Below are 23,234 nucleotides of genomic sequence, written 5' to 3' on the forward strand. Positions count from 1 at the left end.
TGATCCTATGAAAAAAGCAGATACATTTATAACAAGCAAAATTAAGATTCAACATTAATTAGCTGTTATAAGGGAGGGCCCCACATGTCCTTTTGGGTGAACACAGGGGGATCAGGAAACTTAGCAGATCTATGTGGCTTACCTCTAAAATCAGTCCTTGAGAAACAAAAATTCTCACCAATCCTCTAAATATATTGCCCTTTTCCTAGAGGTGAGTCTGGAAGGAAGCTATAAATATGATTTTGTTAATATGCTTAAATTATCTGTTTATTTCAAAGAAATAATCCTCTCTATAACTATAAATTTGATTGAAGTGCTATCAGTCATGCAATCTCTCTGAATAGGAGGATGTTAAAATTAGCCCAACTTCCAGATAATTTCTGTAACAACCACAACTCACTAAAGCTGGTCAAGAACACTAGAATTTCTGATACATTTAATTATCCAGAATTGGCAAGTATCTTAATTTAGAAGCAGAATTTGTTTTAAAATTTGGACTATTAACAGAAAATGATATCTTACCACAATCAAAACAAGGCTTTTATTTCTATTGAGAAGTAGTCAAAATACACATTTAGAGGAAAAGAAGTGATTCTTGGTTTCATTTCATAGCTTTATCTGCAAGAAAGCTGACTCTACAGAATGTTGCAAAAGAACAGATCTACACTCATGTAAGACACCAATATGAACTATATTCTTCAACCTAAGAGCCTGAAAAATGTTACAGCTTAAGTATTTCAAGTTATTTGCAACAATTTTAGAAAGGAATGAATCTCTTTCCTGTGCTTAATTTCACAAGCAGTGCTTTATTTCCCTATCCATACCTAGAACTGTTTCATTGCTGCTAGAATGGTTTGAATATCTATTCACACAGAGACAAATTACCTTCCACAATTAATCAGTTTCCTTAAACACTTCAACTCTAAGTCTGCTACAGACACCAGTAGTCACCAGTATTTTAGAATAAATCACATAGTTGTTTCTACACAGGGGTAATGTTTTTCAAAATGCTGTTGTAGGCCACCATCCAATTCAGGAATTCATATTAAGAGTCCAATAAAACACAGTTGTGAGCCCAAGAAATACAGTTTCTAAGCAGTAGAAAACATCTCAAAGAATCTGAAGAGTTATGTCTACACTGATTATTCAGAAGCAAAACCAGGAGCATTGGAAGGATTCATTAGTTTCTAACTTAAAATTGTCACGTTATCTGACCGTGAAGTTATCATTCTATGTGGCATGACTCTGGTACAGGTATGCTCTACCTAGTACATTCCTGTTTTCAATCAAGTCAAAGCAGAAAATACAAAAAGGTAGCTGATGTTTCTTTGCATTCTTTACCAAGAAAGGCTTTTCATCTGTTTCTGGCAATCAGCAGGAAATCTGTAGCGAACTGTCAGCTTTCAACTAAGAACCAAAACAGACAAGCTTTATTGTATTTATGATTTGTAACTCCAGATGAACTATCAATCACTGTAAAACAAGAAGCAAGATAAGAAGCCATTTGACATATATAATTGCTGAATTCTATTAAACATATTTCTGGTGACCACAGTTTATGCCTGACATGTCAACAAGATTTAAGGCTCACTAGTTTCTAAATATTCATCATCCTCCAGCATGGTAGAATAGGACTAGAAAAGTACAACAACAACAACAACAACAAAAATCTAACTTAAGCCAGCTCTGACAATAGCTTACACCTGTTCAGAAGTTTTGAAAGCTCACACTACAGAGATGGATTTGTAATATCATTCATATAATCAAAGCTGTGAAACAATTCTGATGCCTTAAGTGACTTTGGTCTAGAAAACTGAGATCTGCAAAGACTCAGTTAAAGATGTTAGATGTTTGTTTATAAGGTAGAATACTGTATTTAACATGACTGCAAAGTTCAAACTTGCTCTGAAACCTACAGAAAACTCTGGACTAACAGCTAAATGAGTGAACTACTCCAATCATACCAGTGCAGCCACAACAGGGATAACTTATGGAAGAAAAAGTAATTGTTTTATTTGCAAGTATTTTATGGAAGACATCACAAGAGAGATAGAAAATAATATACTGGAAGTTTTGTTTCTTAAAGTTCCTGCAAGCATTGATCAAAGCCAAGTATTTTAAACCAGGGCCATCTTAAATTTTACTGCCAGTTTTCTTCAAGTGATACTGGATGTATCAAATACAGTTGGTGAGTTCATCACTCATTAAACTTCAAAAACACCTCTACTTAATTTTAAAGGCACAATACAGTTAAAAATGTGTCAGGTTTCCATCACATGAAGTGTTAATTAAAATTCTTGAGTGTATATTCATCGTAAGTGCTCTAGTACATACAAAATCTTTTAAAACCTTGACAGTCAAATGGTTCATTGAACTCCTGAGATATTTTAGTGAAGATGTGGAAAAGGAAGAATAATTCTGGTAAATGCTGACAGTTATTTACTACTTGTATGACAGAAGGTGACAGTAAATATCTGAAACAACTTTCGAACTCTCATGCAGAAGCCTGCTTCTTGCTATCTGCAAGTAAGAATGGGCTCATTGGAAATCTGGTGAATACCTGGCTCAAGTGGTACTTAGTGAATCCCCAATTAAATATACTAGAGACAAAGCCACCAATTCAAAGGCGGATCACTGTATTTCCCCATATAGACTGTTTAGACAGGAATCAGGACTGGATTGGGAAGAAGCTGGAAATAAAGAAAAGCCCGGAAACAGGGGAGACCTATACCAACATATACCTAGGCATCTAAGCCTACATGCAACATGCAAGCAGCTATGTAGCACAAAACCAACAGGTTCCTGCCAATCTTCCCCAGACAAGCAGCAATCTCCCCAGTGAGAATTTAAGACAGAATGGATACAACTCTGCAAAACTGGGTATTGCAGTTCAATCTTACACCCAGAAAGACTAACAAAACTGTACATGATACAGCCAAAGAACAAAGTGATAATTATCACTGATAAAGCTGAAGATGAAATGTGAATAAGACCCACAAAAAGAGGGAGAAGTTCTGAGAAGTTAACTTTATTTAAATAATCTCAATTAAGTTTTTCATCAGGGCACGCACAAAGAAGAATACTTTAAGTTCTTGGTATCTTCTGGATGCAGCTTCCAGCCAGTCAACATCAGGTTCCACCTTCCATTTGAGTTACTTGAACTTCTTATAAACTACTCCTTGCAACCTTCAACAGTCATGTTTAAATAGTGTTGGGCTAATTCTAGTCAAAAGGGATCTCACACTCCCTAGTCAAGTTTAAGTACCTACTATCAGTGTTTGAATACATTTGTCCTTTCAAATGTCTCATTGGTAGCAAACTGACTGACTTCTATTAGTTGAGCAGACTTCACTGCATATTTGCAGATCGTGATCAAGCAATTCTTCCAGGTTGCCACATAAACATGTATATTATTGGAGCAACTGGCACAGAAGGCTTGTTAAAAGACTTCAGTGATGTTTGTTGCTGTAAGAGCCCCAACGCCTGTTCCTGGTGTTCATACATTAACTAAGCAACTCACCTAAGACTTCTTGAAATACCAAAACTAAATTAAAACTCCAAAGTTCCTGAGAGCCTGCTGTTTTTAAATACTGCAGGAAGCAGACTGTTTTTGAAATAACTGAATGAAAAACTATCAGTTTTAAGAGCTTGCAAACATGTAAGCAGACATTAATAATTTCCCTACATTTCAATAATTATTTAACACTGAGTCTTATAAAATGATTACCTAAGTTACATTTCCATGTGGTTGCATGGACTATAATTTCTCTCAGGTAGCATTAGAAGTTTAAAAATGTGTAAACATTTTCTCTTTCAGAGTCTGTCAAAGGCTATCTGGAGATATCTTTCAGCCTTAGAAATATAGCTCAGTAACTATATAGTTAAAAGAACATTACTTTACAAAAGACAACACAAAAGACAAAACCATTTCTGAAGTGTGTTTATACAAACATATTGGCTTGTAAACAAGTTGACCACATTTACATTAAATATTGAAAGAAAACTTCAAGCTAGACAATTTGCATTGAAGAGAAAAATAAGTTAAAAATTAATCACATCTTAATTATTCTGTTGGTTATTACTAAGTCAGGCACCTGGCAGTTTCAGAACCGATTTGTACTAAAACACTGCAACAATGCTGAATATTGTCCTCTACACTAATTATTTCCTTTGATAGAGCAAAAGCCACCTCACAGTTGAGGATTCCTGTGGTAACTCAGTGGGGATAACAGTATGAAAATAACTTACTCTTCACAGACTGGGAACTCACCACTCAAGTGGATGTTTCTGGCATACTTACAGGACAGTCTCTTGTTAACTATAGCTTTATATGGGAATCCCAGAAACACCAGCAAAACTAAATGCAAAAGTCAAGTCACATCCTTAAGAAAGTGAAAATCTTATCCAAATCTTTCTGGTAATGTTTGCACCAGCTGCTTTGCAGGATTTCAGCTAGTTTTATTTATGAGCTTGAATAAAAAAAGTCCTACAAGTTAGGCATGACAGTATTTAAGAAAAGCTAATTTAACAGAAAAGCATCATGAATTATGAAATAGTTACAATAGTTAATCAAATTGTACATCAGAAAGTTACATATACATTTAATCATAAAACAATATTTTCTATATATTATTCAAACCCAACTTCAATATTTGTTCTGATATAACAGTGATACTCAAAAAGTGATATTCAGTTTTTTACCCCTTTACATGAGTACACTTATTTTCTCTATTTTTATAGGTGCAAGGATGCTTATTTGGATACCAATTCCACATCGGTATGACTTTCAACATAACTTTAAATTACATTTTTCCATCCTGAATGCAAAAAGCTATCAACGGTAATAAACAGACAGTTCATCATCACTCATGTCTGAATCATCTTCATCCACTTCACCTTCAATGACTGATTTCTTGCCTTTGCAGCATGAAACAATTAATCCAATTAAGAAGACCTGTAAATTTTAAATAAGTAGAAGATACTGTTACTCAATTAAGGGGCATACAAGGGCAATATATGTAAAATGAAATGACAGATGTGTTGATTCAGTGACAACTGCTGTAAATCATCCAACCTGATTCAGGGATCTTTATAATCAAAGTACTTACTGCAATGAATGCCCAGTTCCCAAAGTAATAGGCAGCACTGAAGAACCAAAATTTATGAAGGAAGAGGTATGTCCGAGTAACAATACACTGATCTAAAAAGGAAAGCAAATAGTGCTGATTAACACGGAACAAACAAAAATCAGTTAATTCCAATTTATAGGATAATAATTCAACAGTTTTGGAGACTATTCAGCTCTGCAGAACAATCACATTTCATTAAATCAAATTTACTCTCCTCTACGAAGGAGGTATAGAAAAGGAGTATTTGTTATGGGAGAGAATGTGAAAACAGGTAACACTGAGCCAAGAGTTACAGACAACCCCATTACTATTAGGTGCAATTTCTCCTACAGATGTGTCAGTTATTGCCTGTTCTGACAGGTCCTAGTTACTCACTTCCCATTTGAGATCCACTGTAGACATAAGGGGGTACAAAGCAGATTCTGTATTAAAAAACACATTTCAGTACTTATAAAAAATGTCTCTACCAACATTGCATAATTCGGGTAAAAAAAAAAAAAATCAATTACTATGTTGGGTCATGTAAGCAAAAAAAACACCCTACCACATACTGGCCTTTCATTACCCAAATAGCAAAGGGCATATTTGTACCCTACCCAAAACCTGACAGTACTGGTTAAATCTTAGGAGTAACATCATAAATATAGCCACATCTAAAGACTACTCACGTAGTATTCTCCATTATGCCATGGCAGATTTTAACAGAATTAAGATTTAAATTGTCAAAGCATTCTTAAGACTGCAGACAAGCAGCATAAAGGCTTGTGTAAGACACCAAGCCTGTAACATTTAAGAAGTTATGTCAGAGGGCAGCCAGCAGGACACGAGCCACCTGATAGATCTCTCCAGTGCAAGGAGAGCTACACTGAGTTCATGCTAAGGGTATAACACAATCTGCTGGTTCTCTCATTTACCAGGCTTCAAAGCCCATTTCAGAGCAGAAGCTGGTTATCTAACCAATCTGAACACTAGAGAAAGCAAGCAACCCAGAATTTGCCTGTTCTTCCCTCATTTCTGACCCCAGGTTTAGAAACAGCCACTAAGTGCAGTTGAAGTAGTTTCCTATCTCCTGAAGTTGGGAGTGACACACAGCTGCTTATATTTTAACCTTTATCAGCCATCTAACAAGATAGTAAACTGACAGTCATCAGTTTCTGAAGGTAAATATTTTATTTAAAGATCCAACTTCCACATCGGGTAACAAGCTTCTTTACCAATACCACATATTATAGCACACTATTTCCTGGGGAGAGAAGAGTTAGGAGTTAAGGGCATGTCTTTTTCAGGAAAGTCTGCTGCTTGACCTTGCCAAGATGATCCCCCCAAAGCAAATCCCTATAGTGTCTTAAATGATTGTATCTAGAGAGAGAAACATCTCCATTCCTTCAATGGTTCTCCAATAAGTTATACTTTAAAACTAACAGAACAATTTTAAATATTATGTTAATACTAGTTTATGCAGCAGACTGATTGCTGGAATCTATTACACAGCATCAGCAGACAAAAAATAAGTTAAACTAGATTTCACTACTATTAGACATAAGGGATACAACATACAAATAGGCACATTCTGTAGATAATTAAAGTGCAAACCAGCTTAATTAGAGAAAGCATGTTTCTCCACTAACACACACAGAGTGAAAGTACATGGAAGGAATTTGGCTCAACTAATCCTTCCTGATTTTCCAGACTAGATCTCAGTTATGCGGAGAAATCTGATTTTTCACCTTCCCTTTAACACCAGCCAATAGTACTTACCCTACAAAACAGTGGAAAAAAAAATTGTCAAGTAGCACACCACTCAAAACATTCTTTTATTCACTAGCATGACATGTCCATAGAAAAGGTGAAGTTTCCGACAAAGAAAGAAATGGCGGCAAAGTGAAGATGCTTCATAATTGCAAACAGTATTGTCAACACCATCTGCAGCATTCCAGCTGGTTACTTCAATTAAAAAACAGCTCAGAGACTTTCAGATGGCTCTCTACAGTAATTGGATTAAATGGTAAATATTATAGAACAGTTTGACCTTGAGAAAGCATTTCGGTGGAATGTGTCATAAGTTCAGCTAACTAAATTTTAGTTATTTTTTCTGAACTAAGATTTTACTAAATAGGCTGACATAACACAATGTTTTTAACCAACATATTACACACTATAACATAACTTAGCATGTTAGATATTGATAGAATAATGAATAACCTGAATTAATATAACTATTATCCGGAATGATCATTGCTAATATTACTGACATATCCTGATCATTTGGAACAAAAGTATACATGGAAAGCTACCAAGCCTCTGATAGATAATGCCAGCACTTTAAGAATACAGCATATCATGTAGTGCAGACCAAAGCCAAACAGTCAGAATTCATGACAAAATATTTTTTAAAACAAAGGATGACAAGTGCTAATAGCCACAACTACCTGAAAAGTCAACTATATTTTACTTCAAGTCCATTGATGAAGTTTTTAATTCCAGTGAGTTAGAAAACCCTTAGACTCAATGTACTAATATTTTTAACAAAGGCTTCTGAGAAGTGAGTTAGCTAGTTTTAGATGAATTACATGGATAAACACATTGGTTGATAAACAAGTCTCAAAGCCTAAAAAGTCATTTAATGCACAGAAAACCTCAAATTATGAGAACTTATTTACAGATAATGAGGTCTGTCTAAGTTTTCATAGAAGCATACAGAAGGAAGGTTTCTTAAGAGTTTCTTAGAAGACTTGTAAACTGTTGTGAAGAACATAGTTTAAACACACTGGCATTCTTTGAGTCAAAACCAAGGTGCACACTTCTTGTACCTCTTCATTAATCAACTGGACAATGAAACAGATTATATCCTCTGTAAATGTGTAGATCAAACTGGGGAGAAGCGGGGACCAGAGTCCCAACACACTAGATTGTAAGATTCAGAGGGAGCCTATTTTTCCAGCTCCTTGAAACAGTCCTCCAAGTTCAACAGAGAAGTCCTGCACCTGGAACAGTGACACTATGCCACAGTGCAGGCTGAAGACTTAACAGGTACAAAGCAACTTTGTAGAAAGTGACCTCATGTCCCAGCAGACAAGCAGAATGTGTAGTTACAAGTGTTCACCCTGCAACTCAAAAGTGTAACTGAATACCAGGCTTCACTAACCACCAGCAGGTGCAGGGAAGTGATCACTTCCTTCTACTCCAACTGGAACCTCATCTGCAGTAGTGCCACTTTGGGCTCCTCAGTAAAGAAGCAGCACTAACATACTGAAGTAACTCGAGCAGAGAACCACTGCAACAGCTGGAGCACATAGTGTACAATGAAGATGCATTTGTTCAGCTTGAGGTAAAGGTGTTTGAGGTGTGTGACACCTCTATCTAGTGGGGGCCTACAAAATACAGGTCAAGATTCTTCCTAGACCTGCATCAAAGGACCACAGATGACTGTTGCAGCAAGAAATAGTCCTATTAGATAATAGGGGAAGCTTCCCCATCATAGTTAAACATTCAAGAAGGCTACTCAAAAAAGTTTGAGTCTAAATCTGTGAAGACATTCGCAACTGGATGGACTTGAGCAATCTGCATTCCATGACCCTTGCTGGGAGGTTGTAACAGACTATCTCAAGGTCCTGCGTGTGCTCAGAATCACTGCAATTCACATTACATGAAGGCAGATGTAGAGATAAAGCAGATAGAGCTAACACTAAACATGGTATTTTGGATGGAAAACTCAAACTGATAAAGAAGTTTACATGCCCATTTCAGTAGAACCTAGTTTTGTTTAAAATACACTCAAAACTACTTGCAAAGAAAAACCTGCAGCTTTACTGTTCTAGAATGTATAGGCATCACATATTCCAAATCCTAAAAGCACTGAAGGCACAGCTTCAGGTATCCATCCAAGAACACTTGGAGCTTCATATAGCCCTGCTGCCAATCATTCAAAAGTGTTGCAAAAGCAGCTGCTGCTTGCAATCCAGCTTGCAACATAAGCTTCAGGAAAGTGTTTGGTATGCTTCCAAAGTTATACATCAAGTTCCAAAAGGTTTGAGATTCCACCTAGCAAAGTGTATTTAAGGGAAAACCTGCATGTCTTCTGCACAAGCATTACTTCTGGGCCTTCATCTGGCCTCAGTTTTAATCATTTAATTTGGCCAGGATCGTTTATATGGGTTGGTGGTTAATGCACATCTCTGATACCCTGGATGCAGAAGAACTTCAACAGCTATGACATCTTCAACACATTCTTTCTAGGGTTTTGTTGACTTCTAGTATTTCTTATTGTGCTACTGAGATACGATGACACAGCTATTTTACTACTTACTGACACTCCTGTATGCTTCGCTTGAGTTATATGACTTAAGACAACCAGCATGTTGTATTACAGATCAAAGAACATTCCCATAGGCCAAAGCAGTTCTACATTACAATAAAACAAGTCAACTGCCTCTAAGTTGTTTTAAAGAGACTCATGTTTTCTTACTATAGCTTTCCTGCAACAACACTAAAATGCATTTTACAAATACAGTAAATAACCACAGCAAGAACAGTTGGCTTCAGATGTTATAACTCATGGAACACAGCTGGACACACTACTCCTTAACACCTCCTTAAATGTTATCTGGCACCTACAAGTAGTATCAATATTAAATGTTTCTCTGCTGTAGTGTATCAGTATTTTAAAGGAAGCAAGACAAACATAGCATTCCTATGAACTAGGCAGGTACAGGGCAAAGATTTCAGGCTTGAAAACTTCAAAATAAAGGGAACTTATTAACTGGATATCTTATCTCTGACAAGACAAGTGTTGTAACTCAGACCACTTATGAAAGACTACAGAAGTAAGACCCTTGTATTGGCTATAGAGTACACAGACTAAGAGTCCTATTACTTAATTTTGTCTTGCAAGTCAACATTCCATTAGGGAAGTCATACAAAGTGTTATAGACAATTTACAGTAATCAAACAGACCAAAAAAGTTAAGTAACTTTGCCCATACAAAGATACTGTACAAGAAATGTAATGGCCCACAAAATCATATGATACCAGCTAGGTAAGACACCAAGTGACATCTAATGGTCTAAGACACATACAGCCATATTCTACATTTATCACTGCATAATGTCCAACTAATTTTTGTCTCAAGAAGCAGTAATTCTTCTACTTCTAGCATAAATACCTGTTGAGTGATCAGAATCCCTTTAGACCATTGAGGGGAAGGAATACTACAGTAAGCAATCTGTTTCTTTGGAAACAGATTCATGGAGTAGCTGTAACAACTGCCCCCAACCACAAATGCAGTATTTTCTTTTCTCGTTGACTAAGTATGACAAATGACTATGCTCTTAGTTGCCTGTTACTCAGCAGTTCCTATACATCACCACTTATTCCATATTCTTCTCCGCTGTGACATATGCACACACAGAGAAAATTCATACTAGCCCCATTCAACTGTTGAGCCTGCCTTTGCACTTCACAATCCAGCCCCTCTGCTGCTGCTCCTTTGGTTTCGCTAGCTAAAAATCCATCTGCTAATATACAAAACTTTTACAGCTTTGAGTTTGTGGCATCCCATACAGTTACCTCCTTCCCTCAGCTAACTTCTTCCAGAAATTGCTTAAACTTTGTCAGTCCCTCAGCTTTCACAATGCAAGTACTACACAGCTTCACCACTGCTTGCCTCAAGGTTAACTTTGCAACAAATTTACACCTCTGATACCATATCAGACTGCAAGTGAAAACATTTCCCAACTGGTTGTATGTAGCTACAATAGCTCCCCATTTAAAGAGATGTGAATCACTAAGCTTCCAACAATTCAAGCTGACAGCACTTTGAAGTACTGGAATGCACTACAGAAGCATATCAAGCAGATGTAAAAACAATAGTTCCCAGCTATCTACAAGCTTTATAAATACAGATTTAATATGCAAGCACAAAAAGCTGCCTACCATTTCATCCCAGTTGTTCGGTTTTTGCTTTTATTTTTGCTTAGCTGGAAGTGTTAGTGAGACAACACCTAGGAGACCTGTAGAAACCAAAAGTCTAGCTGGATAATAGTCTAAAAGCCAACCTTACTCAGCAAGAGATGCTCAGTAATTTGGAATCAAATCCTGCTGAAGGAAAAAATATAGCATGCTAAGGAGAAGACAGGAAGTTGGAAACCAGGGACCAATGAGGAGCCTGGGAAAAAAACCCACCTATCTGGTACAAGCTATCATTTAGAAGGCAAACTCTGCTTTTTCCAGGGACCCAAGCTACAGACAAGGTGCATCTGATACCTTATACTGCATATCTCCAAATCAAACCCAACCTAATATAAACCCAGATAGCCAAAAAGTTATGTAATCAATATGAATCAGCCTGATTTTATAGCAAATAGTCAGATCTGATTTTGTAACAAGTTACAAGTCTGGATAACTGGTAGCTATTTGCAGTCACTGTGCAGTACATTAACTACTGAAGCAGTCATACAAGTTCTTGATTATAACTACATACTATGCATGCTTACATTAAATGGTTCAAGAACCTGCAAGTCCCATCAGTGCTAGTAGGACTTCATAGCCTAAGGAAGTTTCCAGTAAGATCCTCCCATCTTTTATGATGAAAACTGAAGAAAGAAGTCACTTGTTAAAGTTTCCGAATGTTAAATAACGAGAACAGAGTCCTGTTGAGTGATCTGGGTCACATAACCATTTTTTGCAACAGTCAAGTATAGAGTGGCATGGATGAACAGGAAATGCAGGATTTAGTTGCAGAAGGAGCATACTAGATCTTAGAAACATGTGCAAACAAGCTTAGCTAAACATAGGCAAGAGTTCTCACCACTTCCCTCTATACATTCAAAGAGCTTATCAGTCCTCTTTCTGCCATTTTAGATTTGAAGTTCATTCTAGCACAGCTATGGCATTACAATGGAAAATTGCACACAGCTATAAGGTTTCTATTTTAGTTTGGTTACAGAGAATCTGTGAGGGTGCCAAGATCTGTATGTATTAACTGACTAGAGGAAAAACATTTAATGAGATTCAAAGAGCTAACTGTTAATCTCATTTTCTGTAAATTTAAAGGATGACTGGATTTTAATGTTTATTAAATACCTTCCAGTGAAGAAAATACTAATGCTACAAGGCCATGTGTATAGTGAAAAAGTACAGTATTAACCAACAACTAAAATCTGAAGCCATGCTAATTACAAAGAGAAATAATGTCTTTTTTCTACAGGGAAGCAATAAACCACTGTATTGATCTGCAGAGGGAAAGTGTTCTGTGTTGGTTGAAACTAGATACCTTTTGAAACACTGTACATATAAATAACCTAATAACCTAAACAGGTTATTTACAAACACTGGCCAGATGCATTTGAACACAAGCAACAGAATTGTTACTTCTTGCCTTTAAATCTGACTTAAATTTGAACTTCTGCAAGAGATGTTTTCTGAGTCTCCCTTGAACATCTTGTTTTTAAGAATCTAAAGGCAAACAATTCTTAAAGACATAGCTATTAAACTTGGAAGGCAATACCCTAGGAATGAACATGAATGCAAGATTCCAGAAAGCAAGTAGGCAACAGACAGTGTAATTTTCATTCTAATCAAAACACTTCCCATTAGCTATCTACCATATTTTACAAGATCAGCTAATACAAGTCTAAACCTACAGTTCAAATTTCTCCTTTAAACTATGTTACACCGCTTGACCTTCAATGTTAACCTCATTTTTGTAGTGTCCCTTCTATTTGCCTCAAACTGTTTTTAGCTGACCACTTAAGGATGTCTGTCCTGTGTGAGAAATCATTGTTTTCCCATCCTGAGATCATGCCACATGGAAAAGGACTTGGAGGATGGGAAAGAAGATATTTTAACATTTGATTTTGACCCCTTAGCAACATGATTTTGACCCCTTAGCAACATGATTTTGACCCCTTAGCAACATGATTTTGACCCCTTAGCAACCTTACATTGACTATCTCACATTCTGTCTGTAGACAGAAGTATTTATAGCCAGCTTACACTCAAAGAAGCATTTGACAAAGGAGGGCAACCTTCAGTGCTGGAAAGTCTTGCTTATTGTCTGGAAAACAAAACTACTTATAACCATCATTAGAGTCAAACTTAGAAGACCCAATGCCTTTTTTTTTTTTTTTTAAATAAGTTGTATGTGTTATTAGTGATTTTCTTATTGATAATGATGATCTGAAAACAGTGGCTTCCTTCCCACCCTTTCTGATTCTCTGCCTCCTTCAGACACATAGTATGTTAGATATGACTGTAATCCAGTCAGGCTTCTCTCAGTTCAGATAGGATTTGCCCAGACCAATGTAATTCATCCAACCTTAGCTGCAGGACATGTCTTAGTGACAAATACCATCTTCATGAATTGATCCTTTCTAATTCTATTGGGCAAGCCATATTTGAGGCTAGACAGGAAGCATGTATGTAGCTTTACCAGCTGTAGTTACAGGTTGCTGTCCAAGCTTTCTGCATGGCTGTTCTTAAGCATGTTATGTAGTGAATTCATCAGTTGTCTGTACTAAGATAAAAAGATGATTACACCATCAGAAGTAGCTTCCAACATTTCAGTAACAGGACAATGGATAAAGTTCTCACTAAAATCCTCATTTAGGCTTTTTCTAAGGCATTTTATAACTGCCAATTAATTCATTTAAAACAACCATGTGGAAGTGGTAATCTATGGCCATAAGACACATAATACAAAATTACTGATTTAATACAAACTCACTAATACTGAACCAACTTGCTTGTGCTTTTGTTTTGCATGCCTCCTGGATTTCTATGATGGAGAAAACAAATACACTCCTGTTTTGACATTCATATTTGGGGTTCCTTTTCAGCTTGAGTAATATCTACATCTAGCCTTTATTCATCCTACGATAAAGACTGAAGTCTTGCACTCGTCAGCTGAAAATCAAGACAGTCCTATAAGGTGGCACAGATCTAAATCAGCACAAGTAAGTCCTGTTCAGTTCAGAGTCTTAGACATGGAGATAACCTTTCTTCTTTCCTACTTTACATGCAGTTGGAGTCTATGCAAAAGGCCCAGCAGATAGACTGTACCCAGCACTTCACAGGCCTCGGGTAAGGCTCATTTCACCAATTAAGGAAATGAGAGAATCCAAGGGGGATTTATAGCAAGTTATGCCTTTAATGTGAATGATGCTTAAAAACAACTTTCACAGTTTTCTGATCTAGAAAGAGGCAGATAGTGTTTATCAGATCTCAATTAAGCTTGGGAAAAGTCTCATATCCAGGCTTGCAGCTGAGTCATTGCTCATTTACATTACTCATTAACCTGTTTAGCTAAACCTATACCAAATTTTCAATGCATTAGTCCAGCTGCAAGAGTCTTAATCCCATAACTGAACTCCTTTGCTTTACCTTGTGCTCAGCTGAACTGTGGACCCAACAATTCTGCTGGCATTAGTCCTTGAAGGCAATGATCAAATGAGGTCTTTGCCCAACTGTATCGAACAATGAAAACTAGGGTTTTTTTACCTATAACAAATATATTAAATTTGCTGCTCCAAAAGACTAAGAAGCTTTTAAAAAGTCTGTTAACCAGAACACAAGTCTTTTGTGAAATATATTTAAACATAACTAAGAAAAGGTACTTTACTGAATTAAAAGACGTAGCCTGCTCTATTATTTTTCAGCTTCTATTTCATGTAGTTATGCTATTACAGCCTCTGACATTCAGTATAAAGCATATACACCTTCTGCATACCAGGAGTAAAAAGACATTATTTTGTCTGCTTTCATGCAGCAAAGCTTGCTAAAATCCCATAAATTATATATTTAATTGTAAATACTTAAAAGTGTGGTTTTTATACTATTAACTGCCTTATGTTTCTCCAGAAAGTGTAACTGTACTTTTCATTAAACAAAACACTTGTTTGAAATGCATATATAGACAACACTGCCCATTAAATCCTGAAGTTTTAATACTGAAGCCTTTGAGAGTATTAGTTACTACAACAAGATCAGATCAGGTCTCTTCTACCATCTCAAAGAAAAAAAATGTACTTTGTTACAGTAAGAGATCATATCTACAACACCTATGTATTCAGTAAGACAGAGCAGATTGCTATAACCTTATCTATCAGCACAGCCATTAAAAGGTTTGGTTTAGGTTTAAGGAAAAACACCTGTTAGAATTAATTCAGTTTAAATAATACAAAAAAGTGCTGAGAAGACAAATCAATATTTGCTTTTAGTTCCAGTTCAGTGATTTACATAAGATAAAACCCTAGCACCAGAGAAGTCAATAAAATCTACAAGTGCTTGGCCAGCCTTTATCTTAATTTGAAGTTAGTTGCATCTATTTTTGCTCTGTATCTTATATCCTTAAAAACAATAGAACTTGTAATAAAAATATCTAGCTTCTACCTTTGAAAGATGTTTCACTTGTAAACATGTTCTATCTGATCACTGAGCATAAGAGCAGCATTTACAACAGTTATTTTCATTATCAGGTATTAAAAATGGCAGATACTCCAAGGCAAGCATTACATCTCCATTTTCTAAAGCTGACTAGATGAAATAGTGAATGAAGTGTTTTTACTAATGCAACTTTCTTTTAAAAGAAGTTGAGCATTACAAAAGAAACTTTCCTTTTATTTATAAAAACACTTTAATGGCCTGACTGTACCTCTAGTTAGAACTGCACTATAGCTTTTTGATCATACTAACATTCACATTTAAGAAAAATCCATCTATCTACTACTTACATTAGGCTAGCATAGGACAGCTTATCAATACCTTCTCCACCTCTTACCTATTAAGAAAAGGGAACATGACTCAAAGATACTCATGTGCAACAATATATTAATGATGACAAACCAAAGCCATCATTTACACAGGCCAACTCTTGCATTCAGCACATCAGATTAAAACACTAGTTTAAAGCATCAGCTATATTGTTTCCACAGATCAAAACAAATTAGGGGAAAAGAAAAAAAAAAAATAAAATCACTCAAAGTACTCAAAATATCATCAAGCATAGGTGGAATTTAGGAAGTTTATTTTAGTCAAACCCCAGCTCCTATGATTAAGCAAAGTCTGAGGATATAAGACTATTTAAATTTCTTCCAGAAAAATCAAGACTAATGAGCTTATCAATGCCAGTGAGTGTATTCTTCTCCCAGCAAATACTAGGCAAGCCAAGAAACTGTTTACAAGAAACAGAGATCTGTACAACCTGCTCATTTTGAAAGATGACAGGTTTTGCTCTTCTAAAGTGCCACAGAAGAGTCTCTATTTTTAATCACAAAAACATGGTAGCTTAAAAACGATTTGAACAATTACATTTGTCAAAATATCAACACACTTAAAACTGCATTAAGTCTAAAAATAGCCATCAAAAAGAAAGGTGGATGAATGATTTAAATATTGGTGAGAGGAGAAAAACAACATCTCCCTTGGGAAACAATATGAACCACCAGGAATAAGACTAACACCTACATACTAAATTTGAAGATGAGTTTAAATACAAGGGAAACACCTTACAAAAGAGACCACAGCCTGAGACTGGGAACAAAGAACCAATGATCCAGTTTTCTCCACTAGCATTTAAATTGTTTAAAATTAAATATTATTTTTCCCAATAAAACAAGTAGGAAGAAAACCCGGGAGCTGCTAAGATCTTCTGGAAGCATAGAAGAATTCAGTAGATACAGAATACTGGTAATAAAGATGAGAACACAGGACAACTATTTATCTTTCTATCAATTAACAAACACTGTCAAGCCCTTTTATAACTGTATAAATGCATATATAATTCAACTCCTTTATACAGAGGACCTGAAAGTTTGCGAGAGTGAGAACAATTGAGAGCTTCAGCCTGAAAAAACCTGGATTCTGAAGGCCATAAATCTTTTGCTGAGATCAATTTTTTTAAACAAGAGACCAAAGCAATCAATAAAATTGATGGTGACCTTAAACAGCAGCACCAGTATTGCAATGGCTAGTGCAATTGAAACTGTGCAAAAACTGTCTATATGCAAAGAAAAAGAAAGGAGAAAGGCAACAACATAAAAAACAAATCCAGCATGATTTCAATTAGCTTGCTTTTTAATGAAACCAGGCAAAGACTCAGTCTAAGCTTTAGTCAACCTTCTCAGAAGAAAAAGACTAAATAAATAGTTATTGTTCTCTCAAAAAAACCTCAATATTAACGTCTGCATAGTTGGAAATGCAAGGAAAGCTCCACAGTTAACCATTGCTTGCTAGTCACTACTCAGAGCTCCAGAATACCCACAATATAACTCCTGCCCAAATAACTGGTCAAAAAGGTATGGTTAATAACACAGATGAGAAAGACTTATAGGGAATAAGAGTAAGAGGATTACAGGAAAATAGCCTAAAATGTCTCATTGCACTGGTATTATTGTTCATGAAACAGCCCATATTTACATCTAAAACTGCAGAATTCTCTTACCTGTGAAGTTACACTGAATTTCAGATCTTAGTTTTCTTGAGTACAGTGTGAAATTTAAAAGAATACTTCTCTGCATGTTTATCATAAAACATATACACTGAAGTGACACTTCAGATGCTAAACTATTCACCAGCTAGTTGGGTTTTTTTTTTTTTTTAAGATCTTCTACACACGTTAAAGCAAATGGGAGATTTTCAAGTTAACTGGAATGCATTGTTACACATGGTTTCTACTAAAAATAGTGATTTCTTCAAATGGATTAAATAAGCTATAAGTAAGCTGTTTTCTAGACATAGCTATATATCAAAGCTTCACATGAGACTAAAGCAAATCAAAGTCATAAAGAGACTGAGCTGCTTATTACAGCTGAGCATGCACATACCACGTTGGGCACACAAGATATTTATCTATCTTACCTTCAGGTGCATCTGCATCACAGTCTTTAGATACAAATGTCACATTCCTTGGTTGACCGTCAATTGTCTTATTACTCTGCATGATAAATACAGAAAATTAGTACACTAGTCTACCAGCAATATTCTTCCATACACAGTGATAGTCCCAGAAAACCACATCTCCCAGTAAGTTAATGTTATAAAAAAAGGCTTTGACAAACCTCTTACGATATTCAAAAGGATTAAGTTTGGTTTTGAACAGTATATGCAGAGTAAGCTGTAAATAGTACAACATGAACATTTCTAAATGTGCTTTCATTTAGAAAAAGTCAGTAGCTTGTGCTCTTTTTGAAGACTCAAAAAAATGAAAACTTCACCTCTGAAATGAAAACTGAGCATAAAATGACTTCGGATTTCAACTTTGGTGATCAAGACAACATGGAAGTATTAGTCTTGCACAATGATACCTAATATAGTTTACTTCTGGTCTAAAAGCCAGATGATAGTATCCAATAGACATAAAACAGCCAGAGGAGAAGATGACAGATTATGCTGAACTATTGAAAACCCAAACATTCCTTTTTAAATATCTGAAGTCTTTGGAAAACTAACCCTTTCAGAGACTACACAAACTCTTTATGTACCACACTTACTTTCAACAGTCAGTGAATAATTTCTGTGGAGTCCAATGCAAGTCCTTTGTACTACATTGATTTCTTCATAAACTAATTCACTTCAAATGGTCTCATATCTACTGTACTTACTTTCACCCTCAGGATTTCCTAAACAGGAAGGTCTCTAAAGAAATCAGTAAGGGTCAACACCTTTTCTCCTTCATGCTGAAGAAAATATATCCCTTAAAACCTACCAGAAATCAGTACAAACTGGCACATAATCTTCATTGCTGAAGTTTATCAATATTCAATTATCAATATTACAAAATCAAGTAAATACAACTTTCACTCTGAACATTCAAACGAAACAAACAAGTGCCTATCTTGAACAGCAGCAGTTTGTATGAGCAGTTAAACTTTGTTTCACCCAAACATATGGAAGTGTGGAGACCACTACTGCCTTAGAAAAACGGATCCAAAAGGAGTATGATTAATCAGGAGCTAAAGTGGAACCAAAAGAGGACAATGTGTAGATAGGAACAATAGGGCAAGAACAGACGACATGAAATTTCCATTATTCAGTATACATTTAGAGTGGTCCATCTTCAGGAAGTATTCCAGCTGGCTGTCACCATTACAGCTTGCACTCTATGAGCAGCGTTCCTTCAAAAGAACAGTATTGTACAACTACAGAGGCATACAAAAAGCACAGAACAATCAGAATCAAAATTTTCTCTTCCTTATCTTTATTCATTCTAATTTTTAAATAGCAAGAATTTAAAATACAACATGCAACAATAGCTAGACCTGCAGGTTTCCTTTGATAACATCTAGGATTTTTTCCAGCTCTAATAACATTCTTGTTCTCCATGAATACTCCTGTAATTCAAAACTTCTGACATATCTCGGTTCAACTCTAAATGCTTTCCACAAGCTCAAGGCACTGGGGTGTACCTTGAAGTCATAAAACCAGCCTCTCTCACCCCAGCAATCCTTTCTTCTCTCCTATACAAGGCAAAACCTTGTAAAGGTCCATGGAAAGTTTTCTACCATTTCAAAAACAGACAAAAAGGGAAATGTATTCCAAAACAGAGATATAAAGTAAAGCATTTCATAATATTAACACTACCTAATAAAAATTAAGAACCACATTTGCTATGCTAAGAGGAACAGTAGTCTCATTAACTCATTAAATCAGCTGAAAATCATTTTTATGTAGCTAGAAACTAACATTCAAATTTAAGCTTCTTCAATATTGTTGGAAGTGTGGTAAAACCAGCAAAAAACCTGCAAAACACATATTTCCCTAACACATAGTGCCCACAACAAATACAGGACAGGATGGAGATCCAGTTATTTGTGATGCCATGGCACAAAGGAGGAATGTGAGGTAAAGGCCATGGACTCCCATTCTTCCACTTCAAGGAATATGTGACATGACTATGAAGATTAAATTTCCTGCTCTTACCCTTCTCTCGGGGACTATATTGCAGAACTCTGTGAGCCTTCTCTCATTCTTCCTCTTTTCCCACAAAACCAACACACATCTTGCACCAAGGAATGTGCTGCGTTGATACTCAAGAAACAATGGCTTGGCCACAGACCCACCCACTCACGCATACATACTTAGAAAAATACTATCCCAAGTTTGTATCTAACTCAGAGGGATGATAATCCAATGCCAGATCAGAGGGAGACATCAACAGGTTTGTGTTCCTCGCCCCCCCCCCCAGAAGGTATGCCTTTTGGTTAAGATTTGGGCCCTCAGCTCTGCCAAATGAATATCTAGAAATTAAGTGTGTATGACTGCAATTTTTTTGTGTAGTGCTATAAAAATCAACCTGCAGTTTGTGCATTTATCATAGGCAATCTCAAAAAATCTGCAGATGTTGCATAAGAATAAACCATACTATTCATGAACCTGACTGCTTCTCCTGAACGTAACCTGACCTACAGCACATGGGCCGTGGTCCTAACACATCTGGTGTCAGGCCTATAGTTACAGCAGTAATTAGAATATCTATAAAGAGGTAAATCCAGCTGCCCCTAACCCCCCATCTCTGAGGACTAGCTAGAATGCAAGGGGGTTGGTTAATCTCTTGCCAAATTAATTCATTACATTAAAAGCAACAAATATGTAAGTAATACTACACAAAGCAAACTACACAAGTATTAAATGAAGCAAAAGTAGTCTTACACAAAGCTAACTCACAAAGAAATGTTGGAAGTTATTTCTTATAATAAAGGATTAAGTAAAACCCAACAATATTTATAGTAAGACTAACAAGAGTTCAGTATCACTTCAACCAGTGAAAGTAGTTAAAGAAGTTACACCTTTGCCAGCCAGCCAGCACAGGCTTTCTACCTGCTAGAACTCTTCAAGCAGGTCCCTGAACAAGCCACAGTCTGCTCCCTGGAGGCCAGGGCCATGATCCTGCTATTTGCCCTGTTCTTTCCTCTTAAAATTCTGAACCTTCACCATTCCATGCTCACTGCAGCCAAGACTGCCCTTGACCACTTCCTTGTTTTCAGCACCAAGCCAAAACCAGCATCTCCCTACTTAAACTCCTAAATTGCCTGCATCATGAAGTTGTCATCAGTGCACTCCAAAAGCTTCCTGGATTGCTTGTGCCCAACTATGTTGCTTCTCTAGCAGATACCTGGGGTGGCTCAAGCCTTCTATGAGGACCAAGGACTGTGAACATGGAAGTTATTTATACAATCATCTGCTACTTCCTCCTGATCAGGCAGCCTGTAGCAGACAATATCACCCATGCTAAGCTGAACCTCTAATCCTAACACATAAACACTTCCCCGGTTTATCCATTCCAAGGCAAAACTCCACACATTCCCGCTGCTCTCACATAAAGGTCAACTCCCACTACCAGCCATCCTAGCCTGTCGCTCCTCGAGCCCACACCCAGCCAGGGCAGCTCTCCACTTGTGTGAGCTATTTCACCACATCTGATCCCAGTGATACTGTAGACCCTAAACAGCATGCAAACTTCCAACTTCTCCTTTGTTTTCCCTGCTGCATGCATTAGTATTTAGGCACTTCAGAGGCACCCAAATTGTGCTGATTTTCCACAAAAGGTATGAGAGCTTTGCTCTTAATGCTGGCATCTCAGCACTTTTGTACTGGCATACATACACTTGAGGTAGAGCCCCTTTTGCTCTGCAGTTACAGAGAAAATGACTGGACAAGGAAAAGATGGTTAAGTGACAGCAGAGGTGTCTACAGAACAATTCCTCAAAATAATTTACTTAGCACTATACAACAGAGTACTCAAGTCTCAGACATTTTTAATGTGAGTCTGTTGGAGTAAAACTCTAGTGTTCCAGTTACCACATCCAGTCCAAAGCTGAAAGCAGGATGCCTCAGGGACAAGCGGGAGACAAACCCAAGTACAGTAACTCAGTGTGTGTGCTTCAAGAGCTAACACATTTTGGACACTTAAAATTGCAAGCTATCATAAAAATGGTTAAGTTATAGTCTGTTACACTTATACAATTTGTTTCTGCTTACATTCAGGATCAAGAACTTAAAAAGATCTGTTTGCATACTTGGCCATCTAAGAGATACTTCTGTATTGCTGCTGATGACAACGGAGACACTGTGTCCTGCTGCTTAGCTGCACTCCTCCAAATTATTTATGTGAAGGCTGAGGAAGAAAAGTAACTGCTGCTGTTCTGGCCCTCAACTGGGGAAAGATATCAGTATCACCTATAACAAATGGCCTTTTAACTCCTCTCTGGGCCAGTGAAGTCTTACAGGTCCACTAAGTAGAAACATCAGCAAGCAGTGGTCTTTCAGACAAATGGAAAACAACTTGGCCTCATTGAACAGAAACAGAAATTACATTTCCAGTATGGATAAAGTTAATTTTTGCTACAAAGCTGAGAAGGCAGCCTCATTGTGGACAGAACTCTATCTTTAATGGAGACTAGAAGACAATTCATGGCTGTTTAGCAGGTGTTACAGAGGTTGTTTTAAAAGATGAAACAGTGTTTGAAGAGCTATGCAAATTGACCAAAGCCCTACCCAGGGCCTCAGTTGGTAAGGACAGTGTATCCAAAACAAACTTTGAGAAATTTCCTACAGACATCATAGCTGAAGACACTTCTGACTAACTGGGGACCCATACTTTGAACACCCCAATAGTTGAACAGTTAAATGAAGTAGTAGCCCAGGACTAACTAACTAACATTGCCTCACAAAAGCTCCATTTTTCTACATATATTCAATTATCAGGAAAAGTCGAGAGCACTTCAAAGCTAAAAGGTCTTGTCAAGACCAACAGTCTCCAAAGGAAACAGTTCAAGACTCAAACAGGATTCTAACCTAATGCATCACTATAGATTTGGGTTACAAATTAGTTTCAGTTACTAGATTGGGAGTTATTGTAGAGCAAAACAAGGGGCAAAACACTCCTTTTACACACTGTCTTTCTGTGAACCGACAGATTGATATACATGTTTATCAGTCCACTCATCCACTAAACTGACCTGAAATATTGCTTATTTATTGCTTGGTTCTATATAGTGTGGGTTACCAGTGGTGTTCCTTTAACTGATGAAATTGACTGCAGGGTGTGTGAACAATGAAAGCCTAGACTGTCCCAGCAAAGTGGTGCATACAGCTTCCATCATCAGGAATTTT

The 23,234-nt window shown here is 36.7% G+C and overlaps 1 protein-coding gene across 1 annotated transcript in view; it reads right to left on the reverse strand.

Annotated features, from left to right (window-relative positions):
• Positions 1–514: 514 nt before the first annotated feature.
• Positions 515–23,234, reverse strand: part of LMBRD1 (LMBR1 domain containing 1) — an 86,618-nt gene continuing 63,898 nt past the window's right edge. Inside the window, exons 14-16 of the mRNA XM_026845392.1 lie at positions 17,982–18,057; positions 5,109–5,200; positions 515–4,954 (exon numbers count right to left, since the gene is read on the reverse strand). Of these exons, the coding sequence (XP_026701193.1) occupies positions 4,835–4,954; positions 5,109–5,200; positions 17,982–18,057 (288 nt within the window). The 3' untranslated portion in view covers positions 515–4,834. The remainder of the gene's footprint in view (positions 4,955–5,108; positions 5,201–17,981; positions 18,058–23,234) is intronic.

The sequence above is a fragment of the Athene cunicularia genome (genome assembly GCF_003259725.1).
Source record: "Athene cunicularia isolate RWA chromosome 3 unlocalized genomic scaffold, athCun1 chr3_part1, whole genome shotgun sequence".
NCBI lineage: Eukaryota > Metazoa > Chordata > Aves > Strigiformes > Strigidae > Athene > Athene cunicularia.